Raw genomic sequence first — 21,552 nt, 5'->3', positions numbered from 1 at the left:
AGAAAAGGAAAGAAGAAGAAAAAGAAAAAAAATATGGGTAGAAAACCCCACAGAACTGATAATCCAACAAGCACACAAAAAAAAAAATACCTGGAAAAAAGGGGGGCAGAATCTGTAGAGGTAAAGCTTATATATACAGAAAATAAGGTTAAGGAATTGGATGAATAGGGGAAGATCACGGTTTAGTATAGAGGAGGGAGAAAGAGGATGAGTGGGTAAGAAGAAAAAAATAAAATAAAATATTTATTTGTTTATTTTTCTTTCTTTGAAAAGGAGAATAGAGGAGAGAGCAGATAGGCCTGAATTTAGGAAGTCAAAATAATTTAAAAATTAGGAGAAGAAAAGAGCAAGATAGGTGAGGGAAAAAAAATGACTAGTGAAGAAAGAGAAAAGAGAAGGGGAAATGGAGTAGGAGCAGGGAAGAGGAAATTAGATATATTAATAAGCCAACAGAGTCTACAATAACAACAACACATCAATGAAGGCGAGCAAGAAGATCAATTTTTAACAAGGAGTAAAAAGAATGGAAAGAGAAAAACTAAACAGAGATGAGAGAAGAAAAACGGAATGAAAAGGGAGAAGGGAGGAAGAAAAAGATGAAAAAAAGAAGATAAAACATAACAAAAAATAAAAATAGAATAAAGAAAAAAATACTAAAAAAATAAAAAAGTGAAGTGTCAATTCAGCCTAGTTTTAATGCCACAGGGGGGCTGGTTTAGGACCCCACTCCTCTGTTCTGTCTGACAATTCTGGGCTTCCAGTTAGGCAGTTAGGTGCTGACCACTGTCAGGCATTGTCTTTGGCGTTCAGCACTGTGTTAAATCTCCAAGTGATCCACTGCTCCTATGTAGGTGTCTGTCTCCACAGGCCTTGGCTTCCTGCAGGTGGGAGCAATCTGCCCTCTTTACCTGTCTGCCAGCTGTCAGTCTTAGTCACTCAAGTGTCTGACTGGGCTTTAGGTGGGCGTGGTGCTGTTTTGCTTTCTGGGAATTACTAGTAGATTGATGTTTTTCCCCTCACCCAGAGCTACTCCTCTGCGAGTTTCCCAAAGTATTACTCTGGCCTTGGTTGTTCAGAGCTCCTTGTATGGAGACCAGTGGGGTTGGCTGGCAACCTGGAGATTTTATCAGTCTGGTTCCCAGAATAGTGGGCCTGACAGGCCCCTCTTCCAACCCAGGCACGGAGGGCTCTTTGGGGGCTATTCAGAGCCTGTGTTCCCTTTGTATAGCTCAGAATGCAGGCAGGGTGTGACAAGCTGTATTCCCTACCTTGAGGCCACTGGGAGGGACTAGCTCTTCTGGGGGGAAAAGGCCATTTAGGTTTGGAAGGTTATGAATGTCCTAATGTTGGATTTCTAGTCTCTCCCTGCCCTGCTTCCCTCCACAGCCTCTCCTCAGATGCCACAAATATGCACCACATCCCCGGGTATGTTTGCAGTTGAAAAGGCCTGTGTACTGGGTTTAGGGAATAAAAGCAAAGACAAAAGAAAGGCAAACAACCACAAAACTGTGGGTTTCTCTCCCCTGCCCCCGGCACTGCACTGTTTGGGCTGTTTTTCAGGGTGCAGCCCTCACAGCTGTGGTCTTATACCTAGATTCGCCAGCCACCGGTAGCCCTAAGTCTCTTCCATTTCACAGGTGGGTTTTACGCCTGTTGCCAAGGGATGCGGCTTTGGTGCAGTGCAGCTTCCTCCTCACCGTCTGGCCCGGTGGTCTGTGTCCCTCTCCAACCCAGATCTCCCTTCCTACCATTCTACAGGCGCCTTCTGCTCCTCCTTGTTGTGAATTATCTCCTCAGCTGTGTCCAATTTGCTAATTCCGGTGGATGTTCTCTGATTTAGTTGCCTTTCCAGTCTGGCTCTGGGACGAGGTGCATGACATGTCTGCCTCTTTAGCCCCTTTTTTCTCCCCCCAGAGAACATTTTGACGGTTGCCAGGCCAGACGGGAGTGGGGTTAGGGGAATGGGTGGAAAAGGTGACAGGGTAAAGAAGTACATATGGTAGTTACAGAATAGTTATGGGGATGTAAAGTACGGCATACTGAATATAGTCAATAATATTGTAATAACTATGAATGATGTCAGATTTATTGGGTGATCACTTAGAAGTTATATACGTCAATGTCTAATCACTTGGTTGCACACCTGAAACTACTGTAATATTGTGTGTCTGAAATTGAAAAATAAAAAATTTAAAAAGTTAAAACACTGAAGAAGGTAAGACAGCATAGGAAAAAGGATTACATGAAGTTACCTATTTGGACTCTAAATGATTAAAGTGTACATCTTAAAAAGGAAGGTACTTTAGGTATATTATTAGGTGAGCATATGCCAGGTGAAGTGATTCGATTAGTATTTTTCAGTTGTCTATTTCTGATGATTTTTAAGAAAGATTGAAACTATACTTGCAGTAAATAAAGATGACTTATTTGTGAGTTCAGTGCTTGAAATAATCTCTAGTGCAGCCAAACCTCTTTGTATATACTTAAACATAGAAACGTTAAACAATTTATAGAAATACCAGGCTAAAAATAGTTTCTTGCCTTTATGTATACTTCTTATCAATCAGCAACTGATATCCTTGAAAAAATAAGAATCTTGCAATCATTTAATATTTACACTGGGTTTAAGAATAGGTTTATGAGTCAGTTTTGAGCAAGGCTGATAAAAGATTTTTGCTTTGTTAGTTTTTAGTCATAGTACATAAAATATCTGGAGGCAATATTGATATATTTGGAGAGAGATATCTGAATCTGGAATTAGTTGGTTTGGGTTTAAATTCCAGCTGTATAAAATAATACTGCTGTGCATTTTCCAGTAAATCATTAAACCCTTGGAGATTTAATGTTCTCATGTGTAAAATTAGACTAATACTAGTAATACTTCCTTACTTTACACAGTTGTTATAAGGTTCATATCAAAATAGTAAAGTACTATGCCAATGTAAATTATAATAATTTTTAATATTAATTAAAGTCTGAGAATGCCTGGGATTTAAATTCTATGGAAAAGGATTCATGATTCTACCTATTGATACTTATTTTTCAGCAGTCAAAGGATAATAAGGTAGACTTATCAATTCACATAACATAGGTCTTTAAATGTTACTAAATTCTAGTGCATCATTTAATTACTAACAGTGTATATTAAGGCACTTAAACACTATTTTTATCATCATTAACTTCATAACTAATAATTTTAAAATGAAACTTTTTCTTTAGTTAATGAAAGTCATATTGTGGTACAAGCATTGAGGCTTAACACTATGTCAAAGTTTACATTTGCTGATTGCACTCGGTTTGATGCACTGATCAAAGATGTGTTTCCTGGAATTGACTTTAAAGAAGTAGAATATGATGAACTGAGTGCTGCATTACAGCAAGTCTTTGAGGAGGCCAATTATGAAATCATACCCAATCAGGTAACTGTCAAGAATATTTATACTACATCGACCCTTCCTACTAGTTAATTCCTTATTACCTATCTATTCTTTATCTTTCAACTTACCTTTCGTCATTCCACTTAAATCTTATTTGCTCAGGGAAGCCTTTCCTGATCTTTAGGTCCAGATTAGTTCACCTTGTTACCTGCTTTCATTACTCTTGTTATATAGGGTGTCCCTTAAAAATGTAAACATACTTTAACAGCTCAGTTTTGAAAATGAAATTTATTTGAATAAACTGGTTTTATAATTATCCAAAGCGTGTGTATGCATTTTTTTGGATACCCTATATACATTTGTTTAGGGTTTCATTTTGTATTTGATTAATACTGATTCTCCCTCATCAGCTAGTAGTCTCCATGAAAGGCAGGATTCATATCTATTTTTGCTCACCATTTTATTCCTATTGCCATTTACAGAGCCTGGCATATAACAGATCCATTTTATATGAATGTTATATTTAAAATGGTGATGTTCACCTTCATCACTTATTTTAGTGTTGTCAGTTTCTTAGCAGTTCTTTTTAGTAGGTCGTTTTATGTAGCACAAGTACATGTTTAAAATGAACACTTTGTTTCTCTCTTTTTTTTTGAGGGACACAGGATATAAATAAATGAACAAGTGAATAAAATAATAAATATAGTATATTGATGAGTGAGAGAAGAACATAATAAACATGTATTGTCAAATAACTTAGAAAACGTTTTTTTTAAGGAAATACTGGATTTAAAGATTACATTGTATATATGTTCAGATTTATTTAGGAATTTTTTTTTTTTAAGGCTTTATCTTCCACTGAAGAAATCAAAGGCTTAATTTGCATACAATAACTGTTATAGAATGAGTGCAGAGATGTGGATATTGTGTACTGTAAGTCATTTTTTACCATGTTCTTTTCTACTAGGTCAAGAAAGCTTTAGAATTGTATGAACAATTACGCCAGAGGATGGGAGTTGTTATTGTTGGTCCAAGTGGTGCTGGAAAATCAACTCTATGGAGAATGCTAAGGGCAGCACTTTTTAAAATTGGCAAAGTGGTAAAACAATATACCATGAATCCCAAAGCTATGCCTAGACATCAATTATTAGGCCATATTGACATGGATACAAGGGAATGGTCTGATGGTGTTTTGACAAATAGTGCTCGCCAAGTAGTTCGAGAACCTCAAGGTTGGTCTTTGTTGTGTGAATCATTGCTGTACTAAATTTTAGTGGGTGATAGATCTTGTGTATAATGCTGTTCTTATCAAGTCTTATACATGACCATGAACTGCTTTTTTTTTTTTTTTAATCCTCACTCAAGGGAAGGGGTGGGGGGGGGAGAGAGAGAGAGAGAGAGAGAGAGAGAGAGAGAGAGAGAGAAAGAGAAAGAGAAAGAAAGAGAAGAGAGAAACATTGATGTGAGAGACACATTGATTGGCGGCAGCAGGGATCAGACTTGCAACCCAGGTAGGATCAGACTTGCAACCCAGGTAAGTGCCCTTGATTGGGAATCGAACCCACAACCTTTCGATGCAAAGGCCGATTCTCTACCACTGAACCACACCAGTTAGGGCCATGAACTGCCTTTCAATGATGTATATTGATATTTTACTTTGGAGGGGCCCAAGACATGCTATAATTTTGACCTATACTCTGTAGCAACTTTTATTATAATAGGAACTCAAAGTAATCTGGGTGAGTTGAAGTTCACAACTAGATTAATTTACTGAATAAATACACAATTTTTGATTGCTGAGTTGATACCATATGTCTCATAAATAAGCAAGATGACAAATTTTTACTTAGGATTAAAATTGGTATCTGTACAGATACTTTTAACTCATCAGTTTGAATACAGTGTTTTAAATAATTTTGAAAATTTAAGTTGTAAAATAGTAGACTTCAATGTCTAAATTTTTTGGCTTGGTGGTTAAGGGAGTTTTTGGCCAGAATCAAGTGAAGACTTCCCTACTTTTTGTTAGTTCATAATTTTAGTTGTTTTTCTAAGCCAGTTAGTGAAAAGTTTAGATATCTAACACATTGAAAGGGATTTTCAATATAGTCTTTTCATTTTCAATGTAGTCAATAATATTACACTAACTAGAAACCAGATATTACCTATACTCTTTCTCACACTTTTTAAAAATCCTCACCCAAGGATATGTTTTTATTGATTTTGGAGAGAGAGGAAGGGAGAGAGAGAGAGGGAAACATCCATGTGAGGGAGAAACATCGACTGGTTGCCTCCCATACCTGCCCTGACTGGGTATCGAACCTGTAACCTAGATATGTGCCCAACTGACTAACCTGCCAGGGCTTTCTCACACTTTTGTTGTTGGTACTTTTCTCTTTGACTTGTTTTAAAGGTCCAAGTACAACTTGAAATCACTCTCATTTTAAGAGGAATGGATAAAAAAGATTTCTCCTGTGGAAAGACATATACATACTTGTCCACTACTTCTCCCCTTTAAAGTCACCTTTTTATATATCAAAAAGTTAGACAGTAGCGAATTTTTAAAATTTCTCTAAAGAGTAGGTTCTCAATATTTTCTAAAAAGAGATATTACATAACAAGCATTCATACATTCTTATGACATGGTGGAAGACAAAATTAAGGAAATAGAAATACTTAATTCTTGCACACCATGTTTTCTTTCAGTGAGATTTCATTTCCGTATGTTCATAGATAAATAGAATATTATCACATGCTATATAAGGTGATTGGCCAGCTGAGCCAGGATAATCCATGGGTCTCCAGCACATTTGTAGTGCACACTTACGTAAAAAATTTCAACTTGTTTGATGTTTTGTTCTTTATATTTAGCTTCAGTAATATAAAGTAATACTTTATGGAAATCACTTCTAAAGAATAAGAGAATTATTTATTCCTTATTTTTAATTATTATCATTGCATATATTTTTATCCTATCTTTACTTTTATGGTTTGAAAATAGATGTCAGCTCATGGATAATCTGTGATGGTGATATTGATCCTGAATGGATAGAATCTCTGAATTCGGTTCTGGATGACAATCGACTGCTCACTATGCCCAGTGGGGAAAGGATTCAGTTTGGCCCAAATGTTAACTTTGTATTTGAAACTCATGATTTAAGTTGTGCCTCGCCAGCCACAATATCTAGAATGGGAATGATCTTTCTTAGGTAAACCATAAAAGCAACTGCATATATTATATTAGAATATTCTTTATTACTGTGGTTTCATAGCTAAGTGAATTATGTATTTTATAAATATGTATAATTTTTTTCTTTTTTAAATTTTTTTGTTTGCGAAGTTTTAATTTATTCAGAGAGTTACTATTTTACTGCAATTGAATTATTTCAGCCATGTTGTCCTATCACAATTACTAAATAATTATTTTTGTTTGCTTAAGTGAAACAGAAAGTATTTAATTTATTTTCTTGTTTTTTCTATTACTGTTATTTAAACTTTAAAAAAAATCCTCACTGGAGGATATGGTCACTGATTCTAGAGAGAGGGGAAAGAAGGAGAGAGGGAGAGAGAGAAACATTGATGTGAGAGAGGAACATTGATTGGTTGCCTTCTGTACGTATGTACCCACTGGGATTCGAACCCACAACCTTTTGGTGTACAGGACGATGCTCCAACCAACTGAGCCACCTGGTCAGGGCAGAGGCTAACATTATAAAGCTTAGTGTTAATATTTTAATAATAGAATCTCAGATTTATAGAATTTTAGGATTAATCTAGGTTCAAATGATCTTATGATCCAACCTTTAATTTTACAAACTGTAAATCTCTTTTCTTAATACTTTTTCTTCTTCGTCAGTATCTGGAAGAGGCTTAAAGAGCAAAAATTAATAGTAAACTAATTTTAGATATGTACATGTCAGAACATGGACATTTGAGCCAGTTTTAGTTCCTGAAATGAGTAATGAGAAAGTTCTCTTTTACTTTTTGAATTTTTTTAGAATTTGATGTTTATCAGTCTGTATAAAGTGCTCTACTGTTTTAGGGCCATTTAAAGTGATTTTATGTGTTGTATGACATATAATATTATTATTACTTTGGTTTAAATTTATTGTTTCCAAAATTATTTCATTACTTATTTCTTTGAAACATTTATATTAAACTTGTCATAAACTCTAATTAACATTTTGAAATTTTATTAAAAATATAACATTGGGTTTATAGCTTTAGTAGCAATAGTTCACACAATTTATCTTGTTTATTTCATGTATTCTTAAAATCTTATGAAGAAATATAGGATAAAATAAAAAATTATAATTAAATTTTAAAATATGTATTGAATGTATATTATGTATTTGCCATAAAGTTAGTCATTTTAGGAGAGAGAAAGCAAGAAAGGATTAAAACTTGCACTTATAGAGAGCTTCTTTTTATGGAACATATGTTCAAGTAGAGGAAATAAATAAATAAAACAATTATAATACAAGATAGGATATAAGTAAAATAAACGGTGAGTAGAATGCCATGGATATTGCTGTAGAAATTTGAAAATTGTTGGTGAGCCAGATATTGTTTGTGAGAGGCATAATAAATATATGTGATTTCATGTAAAATATGAATACATATTAACATGTTTAATTAGGTTATACCTAAGTTTCATTTATTTCTTAAGCAGATATTTATTGAACACTGCTGTAGAATAAAACAAGAGAACTTTTAATAGTGAAAGAGACTACACCTGAAACTAATACAAAATAAATTAAACTACAATTGAAAAATAAAATTAAAAAATAGTGAACAAGAATGCTATTAATTATCCTGGGGCAATGAGTATAAACTCGGATTGCCTTGGACAAACCTGGAAGGCAGTTGCCTGAGGCATTAGGGAGATGCCATTAATGACAATGCCTTTATTTTGAAGGAGCTTGGAGTCTTTTGTTTGTAGGTTTTGAGATGATCTAATATAACTGAAATATTTACCTTTGATCTTTCCATTTTTCTTTTCCTTATTTGACTGGATAGAAATATGACAGGAGAAATTCAAGGGCTCAGTACTTAGTATTGTTGCTATGATACAGTGTTACAAATTAGGAAAAATAATGCACTTGTGGGCCCCTGTCAATTCTAAACAAATCTCTGCATTGTTTTTAGTATAATTATTTTATAATTATGTAATATATTATTTTGAATAATGTGTCAGTATGATATTTAATATCAGTCATGGGTGTTAGTCATATAATTAAGTGCCTTGCTACAAGAATTATATTATACTGTAGAAAGAGTTTTTAATGATGCCATGGGAATTTAGGTAGTTGACATTTTTGGGGATAGAGAAAAAGAGCAAGTATTTTTGAAGATCTGTGTTGAGATGCTGAGATAGGTTTCCATGAACTCTAATGTGCATTTGAATCACTCAGGGATTTTGTTAAAGTGAATATTTTGCTTTAGTGGGTCTGGGATGGGATTTGGGATTCTGTATTTCCAATAAGCAGACCACACTTTGAGTAGGGTGGGTTTAGTCTACTTTTTTGCTACGCTGCAGATAATATAATTCTTTAATTTATATTTATAGTAATACAGATGAAATTTATTTGCTTTATTTATGAAAATGATACCTTCATGTATGGGAATATAGAGAAGTAATTAACATATGCACCTGAAATCAACTCTTGTACACTAGCAGATACATGTATGGAGTGATTAATTTATTGGGCCAGTAATTTATTTTGAAAATAAATCGACAATTTCTACTTAAATAATTTCTTACATGTTTGTTCACCTGCTTTAGTGATGAAGAGACAGATATTAATTCGCTGATAAAATCTTGGTTGAGGAATCAGCCTCCTAAACATAGGAATAATCTTGAAAACTGGATTGGAGATTATTTTGAAAAAGCTTTACAGTGGGTTCTAAAACAGGTAAGTTAACTATATTATTTCACAATCATGTAGGTGAGAAGTATAATGATTAAGAGTGTTGTTTACGTAGAGTTGCCTTTTAGTAGAGCTCTGTCAGAATATGGGGTGGAGTAACAGGTAGGTGTCTTCATTACTGTCCTATATCTCTTGGCATAATGCTTTATTGTGTTAGTCTTAAAACACTTTAATCCTCCCATCCACAATATCTTGCACTGCCTACCTAAAAATCTTGAATACAGTGTATTGGAATATCTCTCTAATTTTATTTTTTAAAAATATATTTTTATTGATTTCAGAGAAGAAGGGAGAGGGGGAGAGAGAAAAACCTCAATGATAGAGAATCATTGATGGGCTGTCTCTTGGACGTCCCCTACTGGGTATTGAGCCTGCAACTTGGACATTTGCCCTGACCAGGAATTGAATCATGATCTCCTGGTTCATAGGTCATTGCTCAACCATTGAGCCCTTGCCTGCCTCTCTAGGTTAAGCCACTTTTCCTTTGCTTACTCAGACTTCTTTTAATTCCTTAACTTTATCAATGGTTTACCTTTGCATATGTCGCATGGCCAGATCTCAATTTTCAGATGTTAGTTTCAATGTCACTTTTTTCAAAGAGGCCTTGAACCCTCAATCTGACTTACCCTTTCTCAAAACACTGTTCTGCTCCTCTATAGCTCTTACCATAACTTGTTAACCATTTCCTCTACTAGACTTGAGTTCTATGATAAAAGTACTCCGTTTAGATCACTCTTAAAAAAATACCTAGCACTGCATACAGTTTCTGTGCATAATTGGTTCTTATTAAATACTTTTAGATTAATGAGAACCCTTTCTTGTCCTAACTCCCTGGCAGTTACACAGGGGCCCTAGAGGACCACAGATCAAAATTACCTATAGGACCTCAGTCCAAAAGTTTCATTTTAAAATTCTGCTAGGGAGAAAGTTCCAAATGCTTTTTCATTTAAGCTTGCTTTTTACTAGCTTTCTTGTCCAGCACTATCAATCTATCCCTTGCTTATAGCTTCTTTTTTTAATAGTAAGAGGAAATAAGAAGCTATTCTTTTTAAACCAATACTCATTAATTTACCTTTTCTTTATATTTTGTTTAGGAAGTAAACTATGTATCTATTTGAGGATTCTAATAGTTACAGCTAGAAATATGTAGTTGTGTTTTTTTATGATTACTTTTTATTTTCAAAGTTTATATTTTATACATAAATTGAATGAAATCTAAACTTTCTACAAGTTGAAAAGAGGGATACATTTAAAGATGATCCTTAGGAAAGATATGTAAATGCCAATCTGTATGTTCTGAGTTGACTAATTAATTGCCTTTTGTCTATACCATGGATTTTAAATAACAGAATGACTATGTGGTAGAAACAAGTTTGGTTGGGACTGTGATGAATGGTTTGTCACATCTACATGGATGCAAAGATCATGATCAATTTATTATAAATCTCATAAGGGGACTTGGTGGAAATCTGAATATGAAATCACGCCTGGAATTCACCAGAGAGGTAATACAGTTTAAAGCCTATATTCAGTGCACATTAAAAAAATATTTTCATTGACTCTTAATTGCCAAAATTACCTGTAACTATAAGGTACAGAACTTTTAATTTTGAAATTATGCATTCACTAGAATAATAATGCACTTAAATACATGTACATACGCATGTATACTTATATTTCTGTTTTGAACTAGTTTGTATTTTATATTATTAAAATTTTATATAATTACATTCTAATAGAATAAAATTTGCAACAAATCTTTTCTGTTAGACATTTTGAACCTACTTTGCTATGTGAATAAATATAATTATTTCTTTTTAATCTTAGAATAATAAATTTTTAAAATCATTTGTTTAACCAGAACAGTTTTAGCATTAGGATTGCTAAGATGTATTAATCATTATAAATATTTGTTTAAATAAATGTAAAGATATAGTTTACCTAAGCTGTTTATAAAACTGAATTCTACATGTTAAGGGATTTCTTTATATTGGCCTTAGTTGAAATAATTGAACATAAGTTCCTTTGAGTTGACTCCAACATTATGTTTCTTAATTTTTATCATTTTGTTTATTTTTCGATATCATCATTTATTACTTTCTCTATTGTTTCCCTTTCCATGGTGATTCTGTTGCCAACTATTTCTCATTGTTGCTACTCAATGCCATAAGATATATTGCATTTAGGCAGATATTCTCTTGCCAAAGCTCATAATAAAGACGTTGAAAAGTACCATAAGGAGCTAACTCTGCTTTATATCTTGGAAAATAAGAGTTTTTAAAGGAGAAAGAGGAATAACAGGTAGAGAGCAATGAACAATGGTGGTAACATTGGGATTGAACATGGTGGAAATGAAGGGTCTAGGATTCCTACATTGTGTAATTTATAATTTAGTGTTCATAAGAACTCAATTAAAAAATGAATATTTTTATACCTTGGTGTATATGTAAAGTACTGACATTTATTTATTTGCTTAAACAATCGTTTAGGGAATATTTGAGATAAAATGTTACTTTAATGATAAAAGATATTTAGTAGGTTTATAGTATGTGAACTTGTTTGAACTAAGATGTTTCTCTTTGGGACATTTACTTTTAAGAATTAAATTTTCACATACTCTGTCACAACTTTTCCTCTTAAGGTTTTTAATTGGGCACGAGAATCTCCTCCAGATGCTCACAAACCAATGGACACCTACTATGACCCGAGTCAAGGCCGATTAGCATCGTATGTGCCGAAGAAGCCGGAAAATTTGACTGCTGATGATTTCAGCAATGTCCAGACACTTCCAGTCATCCAGACTCCTGACATGCAGCGGGGTCTAGATTATTTCAAACCCTGGTTAAGTTCTGACACTAAACAGCCATTTATTCTTGTAGGACCAGAAGGATGTGGCAAAGGGTAAGCAAAAAATGTTAATGGAGGTGTACATTGTGAATTTGTGCTTCTCTCCTCTTTAAAAATGATTTAATAGCTTTTCTTTCTTTTATTTATTTATTTATTTATTTATTTATTTATTTATTTATTTATTTATGTTAAACTAGCACTTCTATTTTCATGAAGGACTCTTTCATTGCCACTACTTATAAAAATAATATGACTATGGAGAATAATATGTTTTTTTTTTCTGCCAGGTTATCTATTTTCTAATGGAAAGAGAATAATCTAGAAGATACTTATAAAAGAATCTGTTCATAAAATCACAACAAAAAATGAATACCTTAGATGTACTCACAAATTAGCATTTGCTTTATTTTATAAAAAGTGAATTTTGACATTAGATCTCTATTTGAAAATAGCTTTTTATTCAGTGGAATCCAGCCTATTTTTAGTGTCTGTGAGTATAGTTTCTGGAGATAAATGAGACAAAGATTATTAGTTTCACATTTCTAGTAGTAATTAAAAAATTCTATCAAGTCATAGTAATTTTTCCTAATTTGGAGATCTTAATATCTTAAAATATTCTCTTCAACTGTGGAGAAACAGTTGGTATCTTTAATATATACTTTATGAAATGAAGTTATTTCTGAAAACTTGGTTTGTTGTTGTTGAAAGAGTCCCAGGATTGCCTTAAAATATGAATATATTTTTTCCAGTCTAAAAATTAGAAAGTTACCATATCCATTTTACCATTTCTCCTTAAACATCATCACGCATATTTTAGAAAATGAAATATTTATAAAATAGAAATTTTATATTGAATATAAAAAGTATCTTATTGGTTGTATTTTTAAAGTCAAATGTCATACATCTTCCATAGGATGCTGCTGAGGTATGCCTTTTCCCAACTCCGGTCCACTCAAATTGCTACGGTTCACTGTAGTGCACAAACTACGTCTCGGCATCTCCTGCAGAAACTGAGCCAGACCTGCATGGTAATCAGTACTAATACTGGTCGAGTATACAGACCCAAAGACTGTGAAAGACTTGTTTTGTACTTAAAAGATATCAACCTACCCAAACTTGACAAATGGGGCACCAGTACTTTGGTAGCTTTTCTGCAACAGGTGAGCCTTATCACTTGAAGTGTTTTGATATAATTGTAAACCAGCTTACTTTCATTAATTTTTTTAACTTTATTTTTATTGTTGACACTATTACAGATATCCCCATTTTCCCCACCTTTGCCCACGTCCATCCAGCCTCTGCCCTTCCTTCACTCTAGAAAAATTTCTGCTTTCTTCCTTAGAGACAGTTTTATCTAGCATGTGTCATGGGAAATCAAACTCTTGAGGCATCTCAGTTTTGTTCCAGGTCTACTTTCTTTGACCTTCCTCCATGTAGAAGTTAGTATTACATCAAGTTGATACATGACAAGAAGAGTAAAAGCAGCCTTTACTCTATACCAGCGGTTCTCAACCTGTGGGTCGCGACCCCTTTGGGGGTCGAATGACCCTTTCACTGGGGTCGCCTAAGACCATCAGAAAACACATATATAATTACATATTGTTTTTGTGATTAATCACTATGCTTTAATTATGTTCAATTTATAACAATGAAAATACATCCTGCATATCAGATATTTACATGACGATTCATAACAGTAGCAAAATTACAGTTATGAAGTAGCAACGAAAATAATTTGATGGTTGGGGGTCACCACAACATGAGGAACTGTATTAAAGGGTCACGGCATTAGGAAGGTTGAGAACCACTGCTCTATACCTATTACATATCCTTCATTCCTAAAAGGAGGAAAGCAGAAGCTCAGGATGGTGCTGGAGTTGGGGAAGTTTTCAGTTTTTTAGGTTTGCATTCTGAGAGCAGATAGACTTCCTCAGACATGCCCCTTCTGGCTGCTTTAGTTCATTAGTCTCCCTCTCTCCCTGTGTAGGTATTGGAGACCATACATTCTCAGTCAGTGTGGAAGATTTTATTTCTTTGTCTGATTTACATCACATTAGAAACCCTAAATTCTAAATTAGAACTTATATGCTTATATATCTGCAAGTCTACATTTACTACATTACTGCAAAAAGAATAAAATACTTATAGAACAAACCAAAATTTTTTCCCTTATACTTTTTTCTGATTTCTTTCACTTTTTAAAAAATAATTGCTGATGTATTTATACTGTCATCTGGATTTTACTGTTTATTAGAGAGAAAGCATTTGAAAAGATAGTAATTCAGCTAACAATCATTGAACACAGTCTTTTTTTTAAGTTTTATTTTATTGTTTAAAGTATTACATATAGTATTACATATGTCTCCTTTTCCCCCCATTGACCTCCCCCCGACCAACCCTCTTCTACCTCCCTGTCCCCCGGCACATGCCTTCACCCCCCTAGTGTCTGTGTCCATTGGTTATGCTTATATGCATACATAAAGTCCATTGGTTGATCTCTTACCCTCACCCTCCACCCCTCCCCTGCCTTCCCACTGAGGTTTGACAGTCTGAACATAGTCTTGACCAGTGTTATCTTTCAATGATATAAGAATTTAAAGTATATTTCAATTTTTAATTCTTGAGATAGGTAGAGGATGATGATTACATTTGGAAATAATTGAATTTTATGCAAAAATATATCATGATTAGAAAATCTTAAACATTAAACTTTTATTTTTAAATTTGCTTTCAAATAGGTATTGACATATCAAGGATTTTATGATGAAAATTTGGAATGGGTTGGTTTAGAAAATATTCAAATTGTGGCATCTATGTCAGCTGGAGGAAGACTGGGAAGACATAAGCTTACTACCAGATTTACTTCTATTGTTCGTCTTTGTGCTATAGAGTATGTATCTTAGTGTTTTAAATTTATTTTTTAACTTGGGGAGACATATTTGCATTTTATTAAAGGTATCATTAGTGATATTTCTTCAAAATGCAGCATATACAAATAGTCTAAACTTAAGCTCCTGCCCTTCTCAAACTATAGGCAATAATTTAGGATAAAGGCTTTTTAAATCAACACTTCTTATATATTAGAAATAAATACAACTGTTTTGTATTTTCTTTGTTCTAGAATAGCAATATCAGGAATCAAAATGGTACATTTTAGATTTAAATGTTTTATGATTTTATAAAACAAAAACCTTATTAGATTTTATAAAGATAACTAAATAGATTATTTATTTATTTAAAATACTAGAGGCCCGGTGCACGCATTCGTGCACAGGTGGGGTCCCTTGGCCTGGCTGGTAATGGGGGCTGATCGGAGCTGTCTTGCCAGGGGGAGGGACTGTGGGAGGTTGGCTGTGGGAGCACACTGATCACCAGGGGGCAGCTCCTGCATTGAGTATCTGCTCCCTGGTGGTAAGTGCGTGTCATAGCGATCTGTTGACTGGTTGGCCGTTGCTTAGGCTTATATATATATACTAGAGGCCAGGTGCATGAAATTGTGCACCCCTTCAGCCCAGCCTGCACCCTCTCCAATCCAGGATCCCTCTCGCAATCCAGAACCTCTGGCTCCTAACTGCTCACCTGCCTGCCTGATTGCCCCTAACCATCTCTGCCTGCTGACCTGAGGCCCCTAACTGCTCCCCTGCCAGCCTGATTGCTCCCTAACTGCTCCCTCCAGCTGGCCTGATCGCCCCTAACCGCCTCTGCCTCAGCCCCTGCCACTGTGGCTTTGTCTGGAAGGACATCTGGAGGATGTCTGGTCTAATTAGCATATTACCCTTTTATTAGTATAGAAGATAGACTAGAGGCCCAATGGTAGGTCCCCTAGCGGCTACTGACTGCCGGCTGGATACTTCCTCTCTTCCCCTGGCCGCCTGCTGCCACCGCCACCGCCACTGGCTGGGGCCTCCCTTCCTCCTCCCAGCCACCTGCCACTGCCGCCGCCAGCTGGGGCCTCCTGCTGCCACCAGCTGGGGCCTCCCTCCCTTCCCCCTGCTGGCCCAGCCCCCTGGTCGAACTCCTGTACGAACTCCTGGTCAAGGGGATAATTTGTATACTACACTTTTATTATATAGGATATTTTTATTCATTTCAGAGAGGAAGAGGCAGGGAGAGAGAGATAGAAACATCAATGATGAGAGAGAATTCATTGATTGGCTGTCTCCTGCACGCTCCCTACTGGGAATTGAGCCTGCAACCTGGGCATGCCCTTGACCAGAATCGAGCCCAAGGACCCTTCATTCGGCAGGCTTATGCTCTCTCTACTGAGCCAAACCAGCTAAGGGCATAAACAGATAATTTAAATCTGAAGAAAGTAAAGTTAGGTTATGTTTGTGACTGATGGCATTACTCTAATAATACATCCACCCGTCTCCATGGTCCATAACTGTTACAGGAATTTGCAATTTTATGCTTATGGCACTACATTCTCTGATATATTTTGCCTTATAAAATCTAGGTTTTATGTTTTCATGCTAATTGTAACCATATATTGACATTCTTCTTTCAAAAATGTTACAGCCACCGATTAAGCTGTATTGAGATAGATTTTAGCCCTTGCTGGCTTGGCTTGGTGGATAGAGCATCAGTCTGTGGACTGAAGGGTCCCAGGTTCGATTCCAGCCAAGGGCACATGCCTGGGTTGCGGGTTTAATCCCCAGTAGGGGATGTGCAGGAGGCAGCCGATCACTGATTCTCTCTCATCATTGATATTTCTAGCTCTGTTTCCTTTTCCCTTCCTCTCTGAAATAAATAAAGAAATATATTTTAAAAAATGATGTTTTAGTTCCTTGCATTCTTACCCAGTGGGTTCTTGGCTTATTCAGATATGACTTAGAAGGAGGTAAGTTTTGCTTTCATGATTTCTGTTCTTTATTTGTTGTATTAGTTCTAGTTTTAGTTCTGAGGTGGATTACTGCTCTATGTACAGGCTCTACATAACTCAAAGTGCCTTATCTTAGGGAAAATTTTCCTTTTACCCTTTTCTAAAGATCAGTGATTTTTCAATCAATTATATTTGTTAAGTAATTTTGTTGGAATCCTCTATTAGGACCCTCAGTATTTTACAACAGATAATTAGGGATCTAATTTGGTTGACGTGAGAATAGGGATTTTGAGCTTGGCCTTAGCCCCTGAGTAAATTTTGGAGGCAACTAGGTCTCAAAGCAGCACAGTTTGAAAACCACTGCTATAACTTAACATTAAAATAATAATTTAGATTTATGATTTATTTCAGCTTCTTTTAAAAAATATTTATTTTAACTTTCTTTTTCAGTTACCCAGAAAGAGAGCAATTACAGACAATTTATGGGGCATATTTGGAACCAGTTTTACATAAAAATTTGAAGAATCATCCTATTTGGGGTTCTTCATCAAAAATTTCTCTCTTAGCAGGATCTATGGTACAAGTGTATGAACAGGTATATGTTTATTTATAGTACGTCGTGTTTTTCATGTCTGTTTGTATCACTTCAAAGGACGATCTTTAATCTTGCCCTCTGTTGATGTTTAGACTTTCTCTTCCTGTTGTTAGACCTTTTAACTAGAGGGTCAGCTCTGTGAGGGCAGATGCTCTTTGTGCTTTATTCACTATTGTATTCCCTGGCAGTTTCAAGTAGACACCCAGTAAATATTGACTGAATGAATTAGTGGATGGATGGTTATTCTTCTATCAGCTCAAATTGAGAATATTTAGAATGGAGTTCACCTTTTTTCCAAAACTAAATCTTTCTCTTGAGTTCTGTTAGTTGCTATCTCCCAGCTTCAAACCCAAGAGTAGTGTTTGATGTTTTTTTGTTTTGTTTGTTTTTTGTTTTCCTTGTTACCTGTGAGGAAATGTCTACAGTATCCTTCTTTGATGGAGTGGGATGATGCTTGAAAACAGGCATTAAGAATGGCAGAGGACATTTACTGAGTACAGTCTCTTTCCGCACTAATCGTAGCGATGCAAAGATGACTGAGTCTCTGTTCTTTTGAGGCTCACAGTCTAATGAGGGACCTAGTCATATAAATACACTATTAATACAGTTCACAAGTATGACAACAGTATGCACAAGGTACAGAGAAAGTGTAGAGAAGGAATAAATGACTTTGTTGTGTGTGGTAGTTAAGGGGAGGTGAAATGTGATTTGAATTTTGAAAAATGAATAGAAATTTGCAAAGTGCCTGGAGATGAAAGGTCTTCCTGGGTAAAGCGAATAGTATGTGAAAGTTATGAAAGTGTTTGTGGAAGTTGCTTTTTATAGTATTGAAGTAGAAGTAGGGAAAGATAAGTTAGAAAGTAATAAATTCCTTCTGTTTTAAAAATTTAATTCAAATGTTCAATGATCAAGGCCAGAATAAGAGCAGTGGCTCTGTCCATATGGAGGAAGGACAGGCTTTTTACTGGTTATCTATTAGAGAGTGACACTTTGATGTGTTAAAAGTTCAGTGGCTTCTTGAACATAAGTTAACTAGCTCTGTGGTTCCCGCCATTAGAAAATGGGTCTTACCTGGATCTGTGAGTGCCTTGGAATTACAACCACTATTTCATAAAGCTTAGGTTTGAATTTCTTTCTTTAGAAGCACTTTTTAACATTTTATTTTATTATTATTTTATTTTTTGGCAGTTTGTCGAAGCCTATGAACAACACTTCTCATGTAATGTTTTTAACTTCATAAAATATAATATGCAAGATAACTAAGGAAGTCACTTACATTGAAATACAGTCCCATCCACTGGTAGAAACTGGCATTCCTGTGAGTCTACATAACTGAAAAGTAGTCAGATGATTTACTGTATTTTCTTTTATAGGTGCGGGCCAAATTTACAGTTGACGATTATAGTCACTATATTTTTACTCCTTGCATTCTTACCCAGTGGGTTCTTGGCTTATTCAGATATGACTTAGAAGGAGGTAAGTTTTGCTTTCATGATTTCAAATCACTTACCTTTCTTAGAATGCCATAGTGTGTGTTTGTGTGTTTGTGTGTCTGTGTGTATCTTTACGCTATCTATTGTTTGTGATAGCTACGTTAAATGAATATTGTAACTATTTATAGTATTTAAAAAAACTGTGAGATAATATTAATGTAATTTAAATGAACATTAAAAATAAAATAATATTTTATTATGTTTTCTCATATAAACTATTTATGTTTACCATGATTAAAACATGGTTTTGGGAAAAATGAAATTATAATTCTTTGTAACCAAATTATGTTTAATATGCTTTTTGGGATTAATATTTTTATTGAACAACTAGAGATAATAGTGCCTAACTTTAAATAATAGAAAAATTTACCAACTCGTTAACCCAATGAATTTAAACTTCTTTTTCTCTTTTTTTCTATTTGTCTGATGCCAAAATTATGGTATGTAGATTTTCACTATTTCTAATAATATGCTGAAACTGACCACTTTCAAGTCATTTTAATTTTATTACAATTAAAGAAAATTTTGCCTTTTTTAGGATCGTCAAACCATCCACTAGATTATGTATTAGAAATTGTAGCATATGAAGCACGGCGCTTATTTCGTGACAAAATTGTTGGTGCAAAGGAACTTCATTTATTTGACAACATTTTAACGTCAGTGTTTCAAGGAGATTGGGGGTCAGATGTATTAGACAATATGGCAGGTAATATAGTTACTGAGTTTATTTAAATAAATAAATGTTATGAGAACTTCAATTTACTAGTAGCATGATTGTGTATGTCTAAACAAATAAAAATTTCAGATAACTTTAATCATAAGGGGTTGCTCTGTCATCTTTTGCTAGGTGTCAATAATTATATTCCACACAAACTATGATGACAATAATTGTTTTTCTGGGGGAAGAAAGGGTTCTGGCCAAAGCATTTTACATTTGCAATTCAAAATTGTATTTCTTGAAGGAGTTTTACTAATGAAGTTTTTAATAGTTATATATGTATGAAACTTAAAAATTATTGTGAAAATCCATATTTGATGAAAATGAACTTTAGCTTGAAAGTAATGGCCATTCTCATTCCTGTCACTGTTCATAATGTCAGCACAGAACTATTTATTTTTGTTACTAACTTCACTCATTGTTATGGTAAACAAAGCATAACATCATGTAGTCAAAGCAGCTATGTTGCATTTGCAATTATTACTGCTTAATAACAAATTTGCATTTTGAAAATTGCTGTAGGAATAATGCATGTGATGAAAATCATCATGGTGAAAAGACTTTTGATAAAAAAGGACCGTATTATGGAAATATTTCTTTTCTTTTTTTTTTATTTATTTATTTATTTTTTTTTTCGCTATAAGTATTACAAAGGGTATTACATAAGTGTCCTTTTTCCCCCCCGCCCACCCTTGACAAGCCCCTGCCCTCCCTTACCCCCCAGTGTCTTATGTCCATTAGTTATGGTTATATGGATGCATACAAGTCCTTCGGTTGATCTCTTACTCCCCTCCCTCCTGTCCCCCAACCCTCCCTGGCCTTCCCACTGCAGTTCGACAATCAGTTTGAGGCAGCTCTGCCACTGTATTTATTATTGTTCGAAAGTTTGTAATGGTCTTAATTATCCACGAAAGAGTGAGATCATGTGGTATTTTTCCTTCATTGACTGGCTTGTTTCACTTAGCATAATGCTCTCCAGTTCCATCCATGCTGTTGCAAATGGTAAGAGTTCCTTCTTTTTAACAGCAGCATAGTATTCCATCGTGTAGATGTACCACCGTTTTCTAATCCATTCATCTACTGATGGGCACTTAGGCTGTTTCCAGATCTTAGCTATGGTGAATTGTGCTGCTATGAACATCTGGGTGCATATATCCTTTCTGATTGGTGTTTCTGGTTTCTTGGGATATATTCCTAGAAGTGGGATCACAGGGTCAAATGGGAGTTCCATTTCCAATTTTTTGAGGAACCTCCATACTGCCTTCCATAGTGGTTGCACCAGTCTGCATTCCCACCAGCAGTGCACAAGTGTTCCTTTTTCTCCACATCCTCTCCAGCACTTGTCGTTTGTTGATTTGTTGATGATGGCCATTCTGACAGGTGTGAGATGGTACCTCATTGTTGTTTTGATTTGCATCTCTCGGATGATTAGTGACTTTGAGCATGTTTTCATATGTCTCTTGGCTTTCTGAATGTCCTCTTTTGAAAGGTGTCTATTTAGATCCTTTGCCCATTTTTTGATTGGATTGTTTATCTTCTTTTTGTTAAGTTGTATGAGTTCCCTATAAATTTTGGAGATTAAGCCCTTATCAGATATGACGTTGGCAAATATGTTTTCCCACGAGGTGGGTTTTCTTGTTGTTTTGTTGATGGTTTCTTTTGCTGTGCAGAAGCTTTTTATTTTGATGTAGTCCCATTTGTTCATTTTCTCTTTAGTTTCAACTGCCCTAGGAGCTGTATCAGTGAAGAAATTGTTTTGGCATATGTCTGAGA

The 21,552-nt window shown here is 34.9% G+C and overlaps 1 protein-coding gene across 1 annotated transcript in view; it reads left to right on the top strand.

Moving 5' to 3' along the window:
• DYNC2H1 (dynein cytoplasmic 2 heavy chain 1) overlaps nucleotides 1-21,552 on the top strand; it is a 349,832-nt gene that overhangs the window by 68,315 nt on the left and 259,965 nt on the right. The window contains exons 37-47 of the mRNA XM_023757927.1: nucleotides 3,220-3,419; nucleotides 4,345-4,609; nucleotides 6,376-6,583; nucleotides 9,160-9,289; nucleotides 10,654-10,809; nucleotides 11,946-12,205; nucleotides 13,065-13,311; nucleotides 14,890-15,041; nucleotides 17,424-17,568; nucleotides 18,942-19,044; nucleotides 19,600-19,767. Coding sequence (XP_023613695.1) covers nucleotides 3,220-3,419; nucleotides 4,345-4,609; nucleotides 6,376-6,583; nucleotides 9,160-9,289; nucleotides 10,654-10,809; nucleotides 11,946-12,205; nucleotides 13,065-13,311; nucleotides 14,890-15,041; nucleotides 17,424-17,568; nucleotides 18,942-19,044; nucleotides 19,600-19,767 — 2,034 coding nt within the window. The remainder of the gene's footprint in view (nucleotides 1-3,219; nucleotides 3,420-4,344; nucleotides 4,610-6,375; nucleotides 6,584-9,159; nucleotides 9,290-10,653; nucleotides 10,810-11,945; nucleotides 12,206-13,064; nucleotides 13,312-14,889; nucleotides 15,042-17,423; nucleotides 17,569-18,941; nucleotides 19,045-19,599; nucleotides 19,768-21,552) is intronic.

Source organism: Myotis lucifugus, unplaced genomic scaffold (assembly GCF_000147115.1).
Source record: "Myotis lucifugus unplaced genomic scaffold, Myoluc2.0 scaffold_117, whole genome shotgun sequence".
Classification (NCBI taxonomy): domain Eukaryota; kingdom Metazoa; phylum Chordata; class Mammalia; order Chiroptera; family Vespertilionidae; genus Myotis; species Myotis lucifugus.
The sequence above is the reverse complement of the archived record's forward strand: the minus strand, read 5'-3'. Positions and strand labels throughout refer to the sequence as shown.